We start from the raw sequence: 17,670 nt of genomic DNA on the forward strand, positions 1-17,670 counted from the left end.
TACTCTATCACTGCTATACTGCTCATAGGCAATAATTCAGCATTCAGGTTAATATAAAACATAATTCAAAATTAAATTTAAAACATATAGCCTGAAACAAATGAAACAAAGTCAGTATAGACAATAGATTACTGTGGGTTTGCTTGAAAGCTTCTATGAAAAGCCTGCAGACACATTCTGAGAGTCTCATATGACAAGGATACAGTCTTGGAATGAGTTCTCTGATTGATGCAATCTTGAAAAACCAGTTTAAGCAAGTTTCTTTAGCTGTATCATTAACACTCTCTGGAGAAAAATTATCTGCAAAAAAAATCCAACCCAGAAATAGTTACATTCTGTCTGGAAACAAGTTACTTTTCATTCTAGATTTTAAATTAGGTACACCATGATAAACTAGGCAATATGTTTGATCCTCTGCTCTCACTTGCAGTAGTAAGAGCTGATTATACAGACCGTAACAAGCAGTAACTGGAGCTTCCATCTTGCATTAAGTAACACTTTAAAAGCTGAAGTTGCAAAGGCAAGAACTCAAAACTAATCTTAGCTCTGCTGAAGATCTAACCTCTGCCTCCCCATGGAAGTGGAAATGGTAAGAAATATAGGGAATCTATAACAAACGCATACATATATATAGAAGATAAAAGAAGTTTAGATACTCAAATTCTTTACTCTGAAAGTCTAATATAATTTCTAGATAATACTATTTAAAACTATATTGGAAGGAGCAGGAGATACTAAACACTGGAACAAAACTTGTTTTTATACGCTATGCATCTAACACTGTAGGGCAGTCTTCTCTTGAACTATAGGACTATTTATATCAGCTGCCAGCAGGAAGAAGCTGCCACCCCTGCGTGGAACAGATGGGTTATGAGGACAGTGCTCTGACCAGGTTGATATGCAGTTGTATGGCTAACTGCCTCCTCTTTCTCTAGGTTGCCTGAAACAGAAGGCAACAATAGGCTTCTTGGGATCTATCCCAGGTCTGAGGCAAGATGGTTAGGAAGGAAGAACCCCTCTTCTCTCCTCTCACCAATAAAGCTACTCAAGCAGCTTCTGCTGGGAATATCTGCTTATTTATAAATACCAGGGCTTTGCCTTCCTTGCTCCCAGAAGGCAAGAAGCTCCTGTTCCACAAGAACGTTTCCCATTTCCAAGTCTAGAGAAGCCACATGCTAGATGCAGACTGAATAGATCCTTCTCATCTAGGACCAAAGGAGTTCTTGTCCAACTCTGCTCTCCTTGCGGGAACCAAGTGAAATGTGAAGACTGGGCCTGAAATCCCTGGGGGTTCAGACAGCAGTGCACAGCAGATCTCCCTTCTCCCCTCTTGCTTTTATAGCTGCTCTGGAAGTTCCCACCAACACCCACTGCAATGCCTCCAGCAGCTGTATAGTTGCGGCATGAGATCAGCTCTCCAGAAGGCAGGTAGCTGTGCTCAGCAACAGCGACATGCTAAGGGAACAGTCTGCCTTCATCAATGTTTATAAGAATAATTTGTCAGATCTGCAGCAACCATATTTAAACCTCTATCAAGTAATGTGACCAAAAACATAAATTAGGATCAAAGCCATGAAAGAACAAACAAAATAAAACAAACGGAGGCTCACACATACAGTTGTCCATCAGTTATCACAATGGTGAATAGGAAAGGCTTGTGAGAGAATGAGAAACAGATTTTAAACAATTATCTGTAAGTTTACTTCAAAATTAAATGTTTCTTGGTTTCACACTTCTGTCTCAAACCCTATGGATTTAACTGTAACCTAATGTTACCGTTACATTACCAAGTACGTATTAAGAATGCTCCATATTTCAAGGACAGACACTTTAGATATTTGAAAATGCAAGGAAAGTCCCATATTTCAATGGAACATTTAGGAGCCTTCCAAAAGAGGTTCTTTGGTATACATTTGTATGGTGCTGTACTGTCAAATCCATCAGTGGCCAAAAATCTTATATTCAGGTTCATGGAAAAGCACTAGTCGAGCAGTGAAAAAAGTTCAATCCAAATTTCTTCCTACCTGTAGGTTATACTAACATTAGGTGAACACCCCCCAAGCCAAGCTACAAACCTCAGATGAAAGTGTTAAGTAGTCATCTTTCCCCAAACACATCCTCACCTCCCCTTCTCTTTCCAAAAGTCACCTACATAAAAGGTATTTTAACTTGTGTTAGAATTTCAAAAGGAAAAAAAGGGCCCAAGTTTGAAAGACTACACTTGCCTAGCAAGGTAATTACCAACTCAATGACAGCCTGCTCCTTCTTCCAAAATCCTAAATCAAAGAAAAACTATCAACAATTTCCAGTGCAGCAACAAAACCATTTATTTATTTATTGAAAACTCAGGCTCTCAGCTTTGTCTGTTAAATTTGTGCCATTAACTTTAAGCTATTAAAATTAAGTAATACTTTCAAGAGAGAGCATCTGGTTAAAAAGAAAACAAAAACAAAAAGTCTTCATTCATTTGACTTGGCCATTCATATTTAATTCTCCCCCTGCTTATATATCATTCTTTGCAATTTCAAGTCTCAAGAAGACTCAGTTTATGTTTAGCAACATCAAAGGCACAAATATATTTTATTATACTTTACGTATATTCTTCACAGTTAAAAAGTAAACTTGCATAAACACTGTGAATGGTGGAAGCAGGAAGTTATGAATATTCTATTTTGTTAAAAACGAACAATTACTGGATCTGAAGCAGAACTTTTTTCATAGGAGATACAGTAGCACAGGTCCCGTTTAACCTTTCTCAGATCAGTTCAGACATGTTTTATTCCATCAGAACAGTATAAATTGACACAAAGTTACCTGGCAAAGATGCACGATTGTCCATACACATTGATAGAATTCTTTCATACACTAATTTCCCTGTTTAACAAAACAAAAAAAAGATGTCATTCATACACCGTAAAACACAATGTTGAGACAGTGGTTCTCTTTCCAATATACATTGAAGTCAGTTGGAAAAAAACTTCTTAGAACTCTAACATTATGCTGCCCTCTAGTGAGGCTGAAATATTAATGGCCTGACTTTAGCATTTTACACACGATAAAAAAATTTATCTGGCTCCATTAAGTGTAGAGGTAGCACACAGGTCAGATTACTCCAGAGCCAGGAAAGGACAGCTGGTGCCCTGTCTTTGCTGAGTTCGGATATTAAGTTCTCTTAGGCAACTTTCAGTGAGTAGGAAAGAACATAAAGAGGAAACAAAACCTGGAAAAAAAAAATGTTTTTTTCCCAGCATATCCTGTTAAACATCAGAACATCCTGTTAAACATCAGCATACCTTTCAACCATGAATGTCACCATGAATTATTTCCGTAACATAGTAGAAAAACACAAGAATTTTTTGAAGTACATGGCAATTTCACGTAAAGGATCATTTAAAAATAATAAAAATAGATAGTTCAGTAACCACATTTTGATCACTACATAATCCCTATTCAGCTAAAGAAAACTTTTTGACTTCTCTTCTTTAAATATAATGAGATCGAATGAGATAAAGGTTCAAGAAGCTGTCAAAAAACAAAATAATATTTTCATAGCTACAGTGTGTTTAAAATGTCAAAATTTAGAGATCATCTTTTTTCCCAGGATATTGTTCTAGATTCTCACTAATACAGAGCACAGAAATACAAAATGAAGAAGTATTTTGATTTTTAATATTCCACTGGTGAGAACTTTTGAACAATCGTATTCATACCACTGCTGTCCAAGTGTTTATATTGGAAATAATCAGTGTGAAAACTGATAGTCATTTCAGCACTTTAAGGATGACTTGCTTTAAAAAAGACAATTGGGAAAGCAAAGCCTAATATTTTTATTAGACGTTTTCTAACACCATAAAAATTAATTTCATGTTATTAACAATTATGTAATAAATCTTACACTTTAGATACTTACCAAATGTATCAAGAATGTCTGTAATTAAAACAAATTTACTTGGATAAAACTGAATTACTGTTGTGTCTGAAAGAAGCTTAGAACACTAGAAGGAAAAAAGAAAGAAAAAAACTTTTAGAGGACAATGCAAGTTTGTGTTTATACTCCAGACAGATGGGACTAGATTAGTACCTACAGATGGAAAGAACCAACATGAAGAACTATCCAGTGAAACACAGAAGAACGGCCAATGCAACGCATCACGGTACTCTCTGTATTCTGCAGTTTGTTCTTTATTTCCAGGACAGTTAATCACAGACCTCCAGGCTTCCCTTTATACAAGGTAATCCACAAGGCAGAATTTCCTTTGGCTATGCAAAGACTCATGCATTCATTAAGGCAAAACAAATTCTCTTATGAAAGAAACATAAAAGGCACTTATTTTCCAAAATAACTTTTTTTAAGCACATTTTTCAGGATTGCAGCATCATTATTCTCTAGGTATCTGTATCAAAGCAATATGATAGAGATTAAACTAAGAAACAATTTAAAAAGTTCAGCTAACGAACTTTTAAACCTAACTTTGCAGCTCATATAACCCGTTCAAACATTTCAGAATCATGCCAGTTCATCCAGAGTCAATCCTAGGGAGGAATCTATAGCCAGTCACCACACATCGGCATACAACATAATCGAGGCAGTTAGACTATGCCCATGGTTGGTGCAGAGTCATGTTTGAAAACATATTAACCAACTTAGTTCTAGTATCATTGTATTCGTGAGTCCAGTTAGGACTTACTTATGATATGAACTCAAAATACACTGTGAGGAATTAAGATATTTAAGGTATTTAATTAAGCTATATTTTGTTTTCTAAGATGGTGCAAAGACTGCAGACTAAACTGCAGTCGAAAACTTCAGCAGAAGTTTATTCACGAAATCAACTTCCACCTGAAGAGAGACGCAAAAGACAACGACTGAGGAGAGAGAGGTCTACCTCCTCCCTACAGGAGCCAAGCGTGGCCTTTGGCTAAGACTCTTTTTTGGTCTCCATTTCAAGACTGACAAGTACAGCATTCTCTGTGACCTTTGCTGCTGCTCTCCCTTACCTCTCCTTCCATCTCAATGGAATAAATAAAGTGCAAGTTTTCATTACATTCCAAAAATTCCGGAAGCAATCTGATGCCCTACAAGGCTGCTTTGTTTAAGCAAGTAAATCGTAACATTGTGAACCTGCTTAAATGAGAGGGCACTCTCATGCTCTTTGTTTTATTCATCGGGGGGATCTTCAGAGTGCATCAGAAAGACAAGCCAGAGCATTCGCATCTTACAACCAAAGCAGAATCTTCCCTACCACCTGGTAAGTCGGTCAAAACTTCAAAGAAAGGTAGTTCAGTAGATATTTAGCACCTACACATACCATGAACACTTAACACTTTTCTTGGAGCTCAGATACATAATCAACTTATTTCAGCTCAGTGAACAATTGTACATCAGGCAAGTGCACACACCCAGCATACAGACCAATTTTTCATTAAGATACATATCACACATTAAGCAAGTAGTTTATTCTACTTCTCAGGATGGAATAAGCTATCTCATAAAAAGGAACTTACAGAACTCAGAGTAGCTGCTGTGCTGTAAATTCAAACCCTGCCTTAATAACTAGAACCCTTCCTGTGCAATCAAGTTCTGTAAAACTTGCACAGAGAATTAAGGCTCCATCCCCAGTGTCCCAGTGAAAGATCTCTATAATTTGATTGTTAGTTCTTAAATCAAGATACTTCTGGCATTCTGATTAAATTGCTTTTTCCTGCCCAGCTGACAAATACATTTCTGATAATAATAACCAAAAAAAGTCAAATTCAAACTTCTTATCGTATGTCTACCACAACTATCTATATAATCTCAGCCTGATGTCAAGGAAAATGCTTAGTTCTATTAGAGGATACAGCATTATTACAATTGTGCTATTTATTAGACATAACCAGCAACTAGGAAAGTTCAGTCAGATTCCCTCCCTATCCTTCTTTCTAACATGGAATTATTACTAGTTATTTATAGTCTCCTTTATGAAAGATCCCTGTGTTCATATGTTAATAATCCAAATACTTATTTCATTCTTACTCAGTCTTTCAATCAGTGATGTGCATCTGCAGCAGGAAGTTCAAGTACAAAGTGAATATCAACACCTTAAAAAAGATAAACATAAGCAATTTTGATACTACTTTCCTAAAAGGAAGCACAACCCCCCCTCCTCCTAGAAACTACCTTATTTCAAATAGGTTAGTGACATCTCATGTGAAAAACAAATATATATATACAAAAAAAAAGTACTGATGCTCAGATTATCACTGCATGTCAGCCACACTGTGTGTGTGTGTGTGTGTGTATGTGTATATATATATATATATATACACAAAAAATTATTATAAACACAGTGCCTCTATGTTCATTTTTCTTCCCCAAAGACTTTTAATATTGTATTTTCTTTCATTAAAACATTCCCACCTCACAAAGCTGCATATGGCAAATTATCTTCCTGAATAACAGTGCTGATTTCCTAGTATTACAATAGAACATTAGTCACGGAAGGTCACGGATCATTTTCTGACCACCATTCACGGTTGATTTGCGTATTATTTCCTTTGTTGTCTTTACCACCATTTAAGCTGAAAATACAGCAAACAGTTCTCAAAAGGGTATCTAGAATGACACAAAAAAAAAAATCTTGACTTTATATAACCTCTCTTGATGACTATTAACATTACCTCAGCTTTACAGCTTTTAAGGATGTCATTATCTCCTCTGTCCTCTGATGCACTCTGCCTCTGACCTTTTCTAAAGGCCAAGTCAAACAAGAGAACATTTAATTGCCCTATTTTTTCCTCTCACAGCTCATCAACCTAAATGAGCCAAAAGGAAGACTGTGAATAACCAAAATAAATACATCCTAAATTGTTTTCTGTATTTTGCTAGGATCCTAAATCAGATTATTCAATTACTTTAGTAAGTATGGAGGAGAAAACATCGATGTTGGGTGCAGGTGGGGAAGCAGGGAAGAAAATTACATACCCTAGAAAAAAAGTTGATATCACTATATTTTATTTATTCTAATTATCTTTAACCAGGCAAAATTTTTTATGTCAGTAGGCCACCCTCTTTAAGGGAAATTCCACCCCCCACACTCTAATCAAAATCCTCGAACCCACCACACTGTCCCCTTAAGATTCACGTCCACAGAGCACCAAGACTAATGATGAGCAGGCAAGTAGCGAGCTTCACACACTGTTACTGATCGTCTTATTACACATATGAATTGCGCATGCAGGCAACTCAAGCCCAGCATGATTGTATTAATGATATCCTATCCTTTGCTCTTCTCCAACTTGTTGCTTTTTGCCTTTAAAATTTAAGCTGCCTGATGCATGGTGTATCTACCTATGTGCTTGGTGTAACAGGGATTAACAAGGCCTCGTACAATGCAAACTTGACAACATCAGAACTGCTCACTGTTGCTGTAGTAGAAGTGAGGTAAAAAAAATTATTAAAACAACAGAATTTTAGAGGGAAAAGAGAAACTGGGTTAGTTTTTCCTACGGTTTCAATCCAAAAGTCCTAAATAAATAAATAAACAAACAAAAAGGCAGATTTCAACTGTGTAATCTGTTGAATCAGTTTTTCTATCTGAAAGTGCACCTATACTCCCTTTATGGAAACAAAGCAAGAGCACTTTTATTCTCTTTCAACCTCTGAATGAACATAAAAAGATAGATTTGTGCTTTAACGTATTAACTAGAAAATCGTCTTATGGCTAAGCTAAATTTAGGGGCCCCATGATGCCAGTCAATCTGCACTGCACATTACTGACATGATAGCAGCACACAGATAGTCATCTTTCTCCCTTCATTCTGTAACTTTCCAAAGGGTAGCAGTGACCTGAAATTGCCCTTTCTGACTTAAAAGCAGAAGCAGTATAAATTGGTATTTCTCCATCCTTCCTGCAGTGTCTATTTCTGTAGATGAAGCAACACCTGAAGATGAGCAGCAGCAGCAAGAACAACAAAAAAGCGTTAATATTATTTATGCTAACATAAACTATAGTATTAGCAGCATTGGTTCTGTATTCAGGAATAAACCAACCCATTAAGGTTAGAGAAGAGTAGTTATTAACAAATTTCAGTTCCTCCAGTGATAATTTTAACATCATGGAACGCTTACCTTGTGAATTATTATGATCATAAAACAAAGTTCTATAGCTAAAACCCTCCAAGGCATCTCCACACTGTATAACATAATATACAAAAGGAGAATTCCATCTAGTGATCTAGTAGAAGGCCCAAGGTTTCATTTTAGGTTATGCAACTAACTAAATGCTTTAATTTTATTTAGGAGTAACAAAAAAAATTAGAATTTAGCTGCCCCTTCACCAATCAATACATTTGTCTTGACAGTAATTGTGCTTGGTTTAATAGGCTGAAGAAAATTCTTGCCATTCCAAGTGCTTTCTACGAACAATCTATATTGCCAAGACATTGGAATCACAATTCCAGTAACCAGACCGTGGTAATTTCAGATCACAAAGAATTAGCACAACATGAAATATCAGTTTCCTTAGCTAATGTCTAGTTCATAAAACAGCGACAATTTTAGAAAAGGAGGCTAGTAACAGTTGGCTCCGTGCCATCTGAGGCAAAAGGTTAATACTCTAAGCGTACTTGGCACAAGATCCAAACACAAGACACCAAGAAATGCGTGCTCCCTTTGCAGCTACTGAAATGAACTGCATGGGAAACAGCCTCTTCATATAAGCTATCCTTCTGCTTGTATTTTTTTATTGTGACTTATTACTGGCATACAATACTTTATAAAGCCATAAAATGTGCATGTGTGTGTACATGCATATCTACAAGAAACATCTTAAAAGACAGGTATGTTGTTTCCAAGTTATCACCATAAATCCTTTGATACTGTAAGAGTTTCATCGATCCAGTACTTAAATCCAAAGAGATAGTTTTTCCTAATTTTAGTATTCCAATAAATCCCAAAGAAGATTTCTATACATAATAAAGAAGTTGAAAATCCAACTGTTGTCAGAAGCCATAAAACCCTTTATATTAAAGAAAGAAATAGGTTCCAGCGGAGAACAGAAGTAAAAATAACAGAAGACCTACTTTGCCCAAGAAGTCAGACAAGCCCTTCCCCAAAAAACTCATTTGTTCTGTACAGAACAACAACAACAAAAATGTAAAACTGACCTGGATGACTATTTTTAGAGCTTTTACTTTTTGATCAGAGGACCAAGCATCCTTCAATGACTGGTTGAGTTCTTCGATTCGATTCATGTAGTCCTGCTGAGTCAAATTCAGCAACTCTTTTTGTGACCCCTGGCAAGAAAACACAAGTCTACTTAATAAGGGAGGGAAGAAGAGTAAAAGGGAGTGTCATTAATAAAAAGTCAAATGACTGGAGAGAAAAGAGAGAGGGGGGAAAAAAAGAAAAGAAAAAAGTTATAACAGAATTCCCTAATTTTGACTCTTCTTAACTTTGCAACATCAATACTGCAGGTGTTTAGTAAAGGAGTGCATCGCTACTGCTTTGTTTTTCAAGAGATATAGATGCTGGTACCCAAACAAGCTGTCCACGAGGTCAGAAAGGCTGGACTGGTATTAGCGGCATAATTAGTATACTAGCACTATACACAAGCATACTAGCACCTACACAGAAACAGCATCAGAGAGGACTGAAACATGTTTTGCCAGCAAGGTCCTAAGAAATTTTTTGACAACAAGAAAAATCTGGCTCTACTTCACTCTCAATAAGAAAAAAAAAAGTCTTCATTTGATGCTCCGTATTGGAACATTCTTGTCATCTTTCTTCCGTTCTGTGCAGGTTTAGCCCTTCTGCTCTGTTCTGTCCCTAAGAAGTTGTGCATGGAAAGTTTTAGCCCAAATCAGGTTAAGACCACATCCACGAGTAATCATGAAGAGATATTATCACCATTTACTACACTACTATTCTGCTGCCTTATTAGAGAGCAACAAAATAGCACATAAAAGACACCTCCAACTCCTTTTGCTGCAGCAACCTAATATACCACTTATATCAGAAGTTACAGACATCAGAACTGAAGAACAGCTTCTCAGAAATTCAGAAGGGAACAATGCAATTTGGGTCAGGCTCATAATCTGCTCAGTTTACGTTTTTGGGGAATGTTTCTGCTGCCATCACTGATGTTGGTGTACCAATAAAGCTGCTGTACCAGCTACCACAACATCAGAAATTCTGATTACCTGTGCTAAAATTGTGTCAGCAAGACAGTTGCATTGCCTTTGCTTTTTTACAATTACTTCAAAGAACAATAAGTCTAAAGTACTTGACAGATTTCTTTTAAACCTTAAACTCTTTCTTTTATATTTTCAATATACTAGAACTATAGAGCATATATAAAGAATGCAAATAAGCTGAAATGTTAGCTTTAAGCCAGTTTCCTTAAATAAAATGCTTTATTCATCTAAATGTCTGAGGTTTGAGGGTTGGCTACTATTATGTTACAGCATTAAAAAAAAAAATCTTTGTTACTCTAAGTCAAGTTAAGTAACAGTCTTAAATTCCTGTAATTCACCAATTTTACTTTATAAAACCACCTTGGCCGGAAAAACTAATTACACTACAGAATGATGTAACGGACAAGAGTTTTTTTAAAAAAGGGTAAGTCAAGATCACTTTTCCATTTATGAAAAATAAACAAGACATATCATCACCATCAGAATTACAGACCTTACAAAAAGCTTACGTATCAGAATTAAATCAGTGAAACACCAGCAGCAGGAAAAACTGTTTAAGCCTAAGAACCAAACTGACACAGGAATAAAATGGCTATGCATATATTTTGGATATTAGAATAAGGTTCTGGAACAGCCTTCAGCTGAAGTATGGGTGACATTAAAAACTACTTTTAGGACTAATTTTGATGAATTGATTAAACTGCAATACAGAACATATTTGATAATATTTGCATGTCTAGAAACAACCATCAGTAAGAACACTCATAAATGAAGAGATATAATGCAAAAGCAATTCACAAAGTTACATATTTCCCTATGGTAAGGGGTACCTGATTTTTCTCCTAAAGTTATGGATCACGTTATTTTTGCACAGTAAAATACTACAGTCTTAGAATAATTTGACCACTCAGTGTTTCAGTCAAGTAGGTAAATATAATTTAAATTAAGCTCAGGAAGACAACATGCAGCTTCCGCAACAAGGGCAGAACAGAATATTCAAATATTAAGTCTATTAAGCTTCATGAAATTTTATAGCAGCTGCTATAGAGTACTGAGGTAAATCAACATCAGGTGAATTTTTTGTGTTCTAGTGATTCTAGTGATATAAAATATGACTTCACCTAAGTTCTACAATGATAAGCATTGAAATTACTAGAGAAGTCCCATGGAAAGTATATTTATATAACCACTGCATAAGCACATGCAGAATCAGGACCTTCTTAAAAAGTTTCACAAAGATTTCTATTTCACAAATTTATTTCAGTTTTAAAATGGAGATGTCATCAGATCAGAAAGATTGCTCACCTCTTCCAGATCATCCAGTTCTTCTAACCTTGTCCTTACTTTCTCAGAAACTGCTGAGCCAGGAGTTGCAGCTTTTCCTGCAAAGGATAGTATGTTTGAGTTCTTTAAAGTTTTAAGCTCTTGGACTTCAGAAGGAAAAAAACATGGAGGAGCTTGACAGACTCAGACAATAGCCAGCTTCCACTACAGAAGACAAGTGGTTTATTTGGTGGCTATTCCTGAAGATGTACATTTAATCCTATCTACAGTTCAATCACTTTGGATATGGAATGATGAGCTCATACATCCAGCTCTAGATTTCCTTGCAAGGTTTGCAGGTAAGGCAAGAATCACAGAATAGAATCATTTTCAGATTATCATTCATTTAGGTTAGAAGAGACCTATGGAGATCTGTGGGCCAATTTCCTCAGCCCTTAAAGCAGGTCCAACTTTGAAGTTATATGAGGCTGTGCAGGGTCATATGCAGTCAAATTTAAAGATATACAAGGATGGAGATTTCACAGCCTTTCTGGACAACCTGTTCCAGTGTGTGATCATTCACATTCTGAAAAAGTGTCTCTTAATTCTTGGCAGAGGCTGAAATCCTGTATGTTTACTCATACATAAAAATTCTGGTTTACTATGGAATCAGCTATGACTACTTAGCCCAGATTTGCTTCACTAGAAAACATGATAAAAAATTTAAGATTTGCTTCCTTTCTGAATACTCAGCATACACTTGAAATCATTTCACTTTCATATAAAGAGAATAACTGAACAAGCTCCAAAGGGACTTGTTTCCTTTCCCTTCCAGCAAGTAGAAAAGTTGATAAACATGATCCTCAAAACATCATTATTCACTTTAAACAGGAGAAAGTTTTAAGCTTTAAGTCTAAGCAGTGAAAGACAGTGAATTCCATTTCCTTCCACAATACGTATTAATGAATTCATCAGCCTCCAGATACAAGACAAGGTTGTTGTTTGGTTTGTTTTTAATAACTATTTTAAGCAAAAACCCAACAGAAGCCTTATTCAAAAAAACTTATATCCTATTTCAAGCAAATTGTTACTGTTTGATACAGAGAAACCATTTACCTTTTTCAGATCCCATGTACAGGTTCTGTGAAGAAACAGAAAAAGGAGACTTTTAGAAAACACATTTGCCAGCATTACATGGAGTAATTATACTGCTAATTAAGCCTCTAATCATTTAAAAATGAACCAGAAGTCAGCTGTATTGATATAAAAAGACAAAGGAATGGTTTCCAAGTGATCAACAGACTTTTGGACTCAGCTCAAAAACAACCAGTTATAACTGAAAGCTTGTAGTACAGCTTTCTACTACACTAAAACTGAAATTTCGAGGACCACTATTAACTCAGTAAATAATTACAAAACAGCAACATCCAAAATCCACTTAAATTCTGGTATAAATAAATTTGGAGAAACTACCACTTACAATAGAAAGCTTCTCAGTTGTTGTATATCTGGCAAGAATTTCACTGCGTTTGCTTGACCATGGTTCAAAGTCACTTCCTACAGCTGAGCTGTCATCTTTATCACGTTTCTTTCGTGTGCTATCCTATGAGGAAAGTATGAGCGCACATGTTAAATACAAATCTGGAAAAAAAGGAGAAGGCTGATATAGGTCAATTTTAAGAGTCGGGATGTTTCAAGTGTTTACTGGTCCTTCCACAAGCTACAACACTATAAAAAGTCCATACTTAAACAAGAATATGGCAAAATAAAAAAGGTAAATGGAAATGCTTTATTCTATTGTATAAAATAATATTGTCTTTAAATTAATCAAATTTATGAATCTTGTATTAATCTTTAAGCTGGTGAGACAAATATATTTTACCCATGTTGGTTTTGTGGGTTTTTTGTTGTTGTTGGGTGGTGGGTTTTTTTTAGTTAATGGCCCTCCAGTATTACCATGGTAGAAGTAGTAGTCACTGGATCTGCAGCTGCTGCAAATAATGACAAGGGATCGGTACCATCCAACACACTGCTCAGTGGATCCATCATAGAACTAGAAGAAGAAGAGGAGGTAGAAGAAGTACTTCCTTTCCGGCTCATTTTCTTGGTCTTTGATTCAGTAACCTGGAAGAAGAATTTAAAATAATTAAATAAAAAGGGTTTCTTTTTCCCTCATTTCCTTTAATAAGTCATCAGGCTATGCACTACATAAATTGCGCTATTTCAGTAAAAGCAAGGACCCATCTACAAGAAACACTTTAGAATCAGCATTAGCATTTAAAGAGAAGCACCTCTCTTCCTCTCAAAGCTGGAGGCTTCACCAGAATTTCAATAACTTTTTTAACTTCTGATTCTACAGAATTGTAAGTATAACCATTTCAATTTATTTTATTGATTTTCTCCCTGTCCTTCAACTTCTTTTTTGCTGTTTGATTTCTTCTCCCAGTCTCATCTTTACTTCTCTTTCACAATACTCAAGCCTGGAACAGCAAATCCATTCTTAAGGACTCCATCTTATCTCCCTGCTGACCGGCCCCGGTAGAAGCTGCTGTCCATTTATCATTCACTGGTGTACAACTATCGTCTCTTTGAAGCCGGAGCCATTTTTAAAAGCCTCTCAAACATCAGAGTAAAGTAAATGTTTTAAAGCATACAGCTGACTGGAAGTTAATCCAAAACCAAATCTTACACCAAGCAGTTATGCAGGTTACTTGTAATCCAACAATTAGATTTTAAACTTATCCATTATTCAGCACTTAGCACAAATAAGAAACACCACAAGTATGGGATGCTGTATTAGTCAGAAACAAATCATTTTTGGCATATAACATCACCAGCAAAGTTCTGCAAAGGACAAACAACACAAAATAAAACCTTGATATTTCAAAAACAACAGGCCACTAACATAGAAAACAACTTCACTAGTACCAACAACAACTTCAAAACCTTTTTATTTTAAAGGAACAGAAGTAAGAAGAGGCACACAATCATTTTCAATTCACATTCATTTTCTAAGAGCAACAAAAGAAACTTACTGTAATGGGTTTTAGTGGATGGTAGTCACCAAAATCCAAGGGTACAGATTCCAGTTTGTACACTTCAGATTCTGAAACATAGTTTCTTGATCTTGCATGCCTTAAAAAACAAGAGTAAAGGCAAAGTTTATATGCATATAAATTATCATGTATTTGCGAATGGAGAAACACACGCCCTATGTCTATATAGATGCAGGTATATTTACAGAAAAAAATGCATGTTGGAAAATAAGTCAATGTATAGACTAAAATTTCTCTCATTTTTGAGAGATATGTAAACCAAAATTGAAAAAAAATTTACTGGCAGACATGGAATTGTACACTACATCTGCAGCTGAATTCTCTTCCATTCCATTGAACATCAACAGGGCAATTTAACCAAGCATACCAATGTATTAAAACACATCTTTTAAACCGAATAGTCAGTGTGAAAACACAAGGGAAGAAATCAAAGTTATCACGCACACATAAAATAAGAGATTGCACAGATTAATTTGTGTAGCTACAAAGCTCTTTCCTGGGGAATCTATGTTCAGCTGTTCACTGTATCCTTAATGAAAGTTGCAGAATGATAAGAGAAAAAAACTATTAGTACTCGTAACTGGCATAGTGGATAAGTCCTTCTATAAAAGCCTTGCCTTTCCTATGAAAATTAAGTGTGTCATTAAATGAAATCGAACTACCTAATTGTAATTTTTCTAGAAAGCCTTTCTGGCATAGTAGCTACTGCAGCGCTGCAAGGAAGCTGGAACAGAAAGTCACCGCCACGCTGCTCCAAGGGGAAGCTGTGACACCTCCTGAGACAGAGCCCAGTGAAACCCACAAGCTTGCTCCTTTTGTTTTCTTAATCCAGTTCCTTTTCTTTATACATGAATATTCCCTTTAATTTACTATTGTCCCATGCTTCAATGATTCTCCTTGTTCACTTGCTTCATGGGTAATTAACATTTGGATGAAAAAAAATCTTTCAGAAAAACTCTTTCTGGCTTCCTAATTATAACATTTCTATTACCCTGTTGGAGTTACATTTCTGTCAGCCTTTGCATACTTCTCCTTTACAGACATTTCCAAACAGCAAAGAAAGATGTTACTGAGAGCTCACACTTGGCATACTGTTCCCAGCCCCAAATTAATTACATTCTAATTATAATCTAAGGCAACACTGGGCACCACTCCATGAGGTCTGCTGCAATGTCTTCAGCACTTGCCACACTGCCAACCTTCTCCTCTCCTCCTGTCTAAAGATTTTGTTCCCAGGACTGCTCTTACTTCTTCCTGCCCCCTGACTTTCGGCAAACTCTCAGCACCCAGCCCAGACTACGGACCCAGGGGCCTCCCCGCGCGCCCGGTCCCGCGCACAAGCACGTGTCTGGGCAGCAGAAGAGCCCAGCCTGGGCTCCACACCACCCCTCGCCTTGCAGCCGTGCGACACCTTCACGGTACCACCCAGCACCAGCATTTATTCTAAAGCAAGGACTTACAAAAGCCTATGAGTAGCGCAAACAGCAAAACGTACACTGCAACAGCCTCTCTTTACAAGACTAGATGTATATCGGTATTGATAACACCATGAAGTACATGTTATAAGTAAATATACTGATGATTGTTGGAATTTTAAACATAAACCCAAGCTAAATCTCTAGAGCGTGATGAAGAAAAGCTATTACAAAAATGAATTCCAGCCCTAAGTTTTAAATTACATATAAATCTGTTCATTTTAATTTAAAACAGACTGTGATTTTTTTCTACTCTAATAAAATTTTAAATCAATCATTTTCTTAATTTTAATATTAAATGTTAATGCAAGCTCCTTTTATTCAGTGCAGACAAGTGTTATTTATTTTTTTCTCATATGTAAACTAATGAGTCTAAAGAAAAATAATCTGAAAAATGGCATTTTAAAATTAGTATCCAACAATGCTTAAAAATAGCTAGTGATCTCCTCAACCCTATAGCATGACAATATCCTCCAAATTAGAGGAGAAGCATGCATTCAATTATTTCTACCATGGCCACTACTACAACAGTAATAGTACCATACCTCCTTATTAGCATCCTGCTATCTAGCTGCTGCACTACACAAAAACCTATTTGTCAGCCTCATGACTGCAGTTCTTAGTTTTTTAATTATATTTTGGTACTGCTAAAATTCCAACATTGCAGCCACAAACCTTCCAGTTTCAGCAAGGTCGCTAAGCAGACACAGAAATCACATCCACATTACTGCCCTCAAAATAAACAGTGACAGTTAGGTGTCCAAACATCCAGCAGAGAACTAGCATAAGTGCTAGACCTGTCTTACACCTTCAAAGTTTCTTAGTTACACAATTTCAGGTTTCAAAGTATTTAGCACCCCAGAGAATCTATTTGAAAGAGCATAGCTTTGGCATTGTTATAAAACACACAGTTCATTAACAATGAACCTTTTAAAGCCACAAATTACTTCTGCTTTTTATTGAACAGTTTGCTCACACATTAAATAGCCTGAAGGAGTGAACCAAATGATCTTCAGCATGACAAAATACATATAGGGAAATCTTTTTGGTAATCCAGCTCCAAGTGCTGCATATTACTTTTTTCGGTTCTGCATCAGATTGGATTGCTAGAGCACCCTGGGTCACAGCACACCCAAATCTGGAAGTTGGATAGATTTAATGCGTTCAAGGAGCACCAGGCTCAGGAGAGCAAGTCTTCCAAGAACAGACTATCGTTCATTTGTAAACAAACGTGAAGCCTGGAGAGCGCCATGGACGCGTTTTCCTTCACTCCGGCCAAGAGGAAGCCCGTTCTGCCCTCCTCGCCTTCACAAACACCTGACCGCGTATCGCGTTCGGCTTTCTTCACACCGCGGCCTCCTCAGCCGCACGCTGCCTTTTCCCGCAGCAACATTTCACACCGCTGGAAGCGGCGACCACCCCTGCAGCCTGTAGCCCGCAGACACCGTGCCTTCAGGCCACGTCCAACGAGGTCGCGAAAGACAACGAACCAAAGCTCGGCTGCTGCCAGCACGTTTGAACTCAACACAGCGGAAGCTTCGGCTCTGCCGGCAGGTCACCGGAGGGCCAGAAGCGAGGGGCGAACCAAGGGCCCTGCCGCGGCCCCGCAGCGCCCGCCGCGAGCCGCCCGAGCGAGGCCGTTGCTCCCTCGAGCGGGCCGGCGCCGCCCCCCGTCACGGAGGCGCGCGCAAGGCGGAGGC

The 17,670-nt window shown here is 37.1% G+C and overlaps 2 protein-coding genes across 8 annotated transcripts in view; both read right to left on the bottom strand.

Moving 5' to 3' along the window:
* The window catches only part of VPS35L (VPS35 endosomal protein sorting factor like), a 63,288-nt gene that overhangs the window by 45,286 nt on the left and 332 nt on the right, over positions 1-17,670 (bottom strand). For 6 of the 7 annotated variants that reach the window (XR_003256243.1, XM_026083134.1, XM_026083132.1 and 3 more), the window contains exons 1-10: positions 15,158-15,207; positions 14,475-14,574; positions 13,396-13,563; positions 12,920-13,042; positions 12,556-12,580; positions 11,482-11,558; positions 9,148-9,276; positions 3,911-3,995; positions 2,815-2,874; positions 204-300 (exon numbers count right to left, since the gene is read on the bottom strand). Coding sequence is in view for 6 of the 7 variants with exons in the window: in XM_026083134.1 (XP_025938919.1) it covers positions 204-300; positions 2,815-2,874; positions 3,911-3,995; positions 9,148-9,276; positions 11,482-11,558; positions 12,556-12,580; positions 12,920-13,042; positions 13,396-13,563; positions 14,475-14,574; positions 15,158-15,192 (899 nt within the window). In the remaining variant the exon portion in view is untranslated. Of the gene's footprint in view, positions 1-203; positions 301-2,814; positions 2,875-3,910; positions 3,996-9,147; positions 9,277-11,481; positions 11,559-12,555; positions 12,581-12,919; positions 13,043-13,395; positions 13,564-14,474; positions 14,575-15,157; positions 15,208-17,670 lie in introns of those variants that run through there. The other variant, XM_026083133.1, reaches the window with a different exon arrangement.
* Positions 6,261-17,670, bottom strand: part of CCP110 (centriolar coiled-coil protein 110) — a 32,439-nt gene continuing 21,029 nt past the window's right edge. The window contains exon 14 of the transcript XR_003256242.1: positions 6,261-6,279. The gene's annotated coding sequence lies outside the window, so the exon portion shown is untranslated. The remainder of the gene's footprint in view (positions 6,280-17,670) is intronic.

The sequence above is a fragment of the Apteryx rowi genome, unplaced genomic scaffold (genome assembly GCF_003343035.1).
Source record: "Apteryx rowi isolate R43461 unplaced genomic scaffold, aptRow1 scaffold_6, whole genome shotgun sequence".
Lineage (NCBI taxonomy): Eukaryota > Metazoa > Chordata > Aves > Apterygiformes > Apterygidae > Apteryx > Apteryx rowi.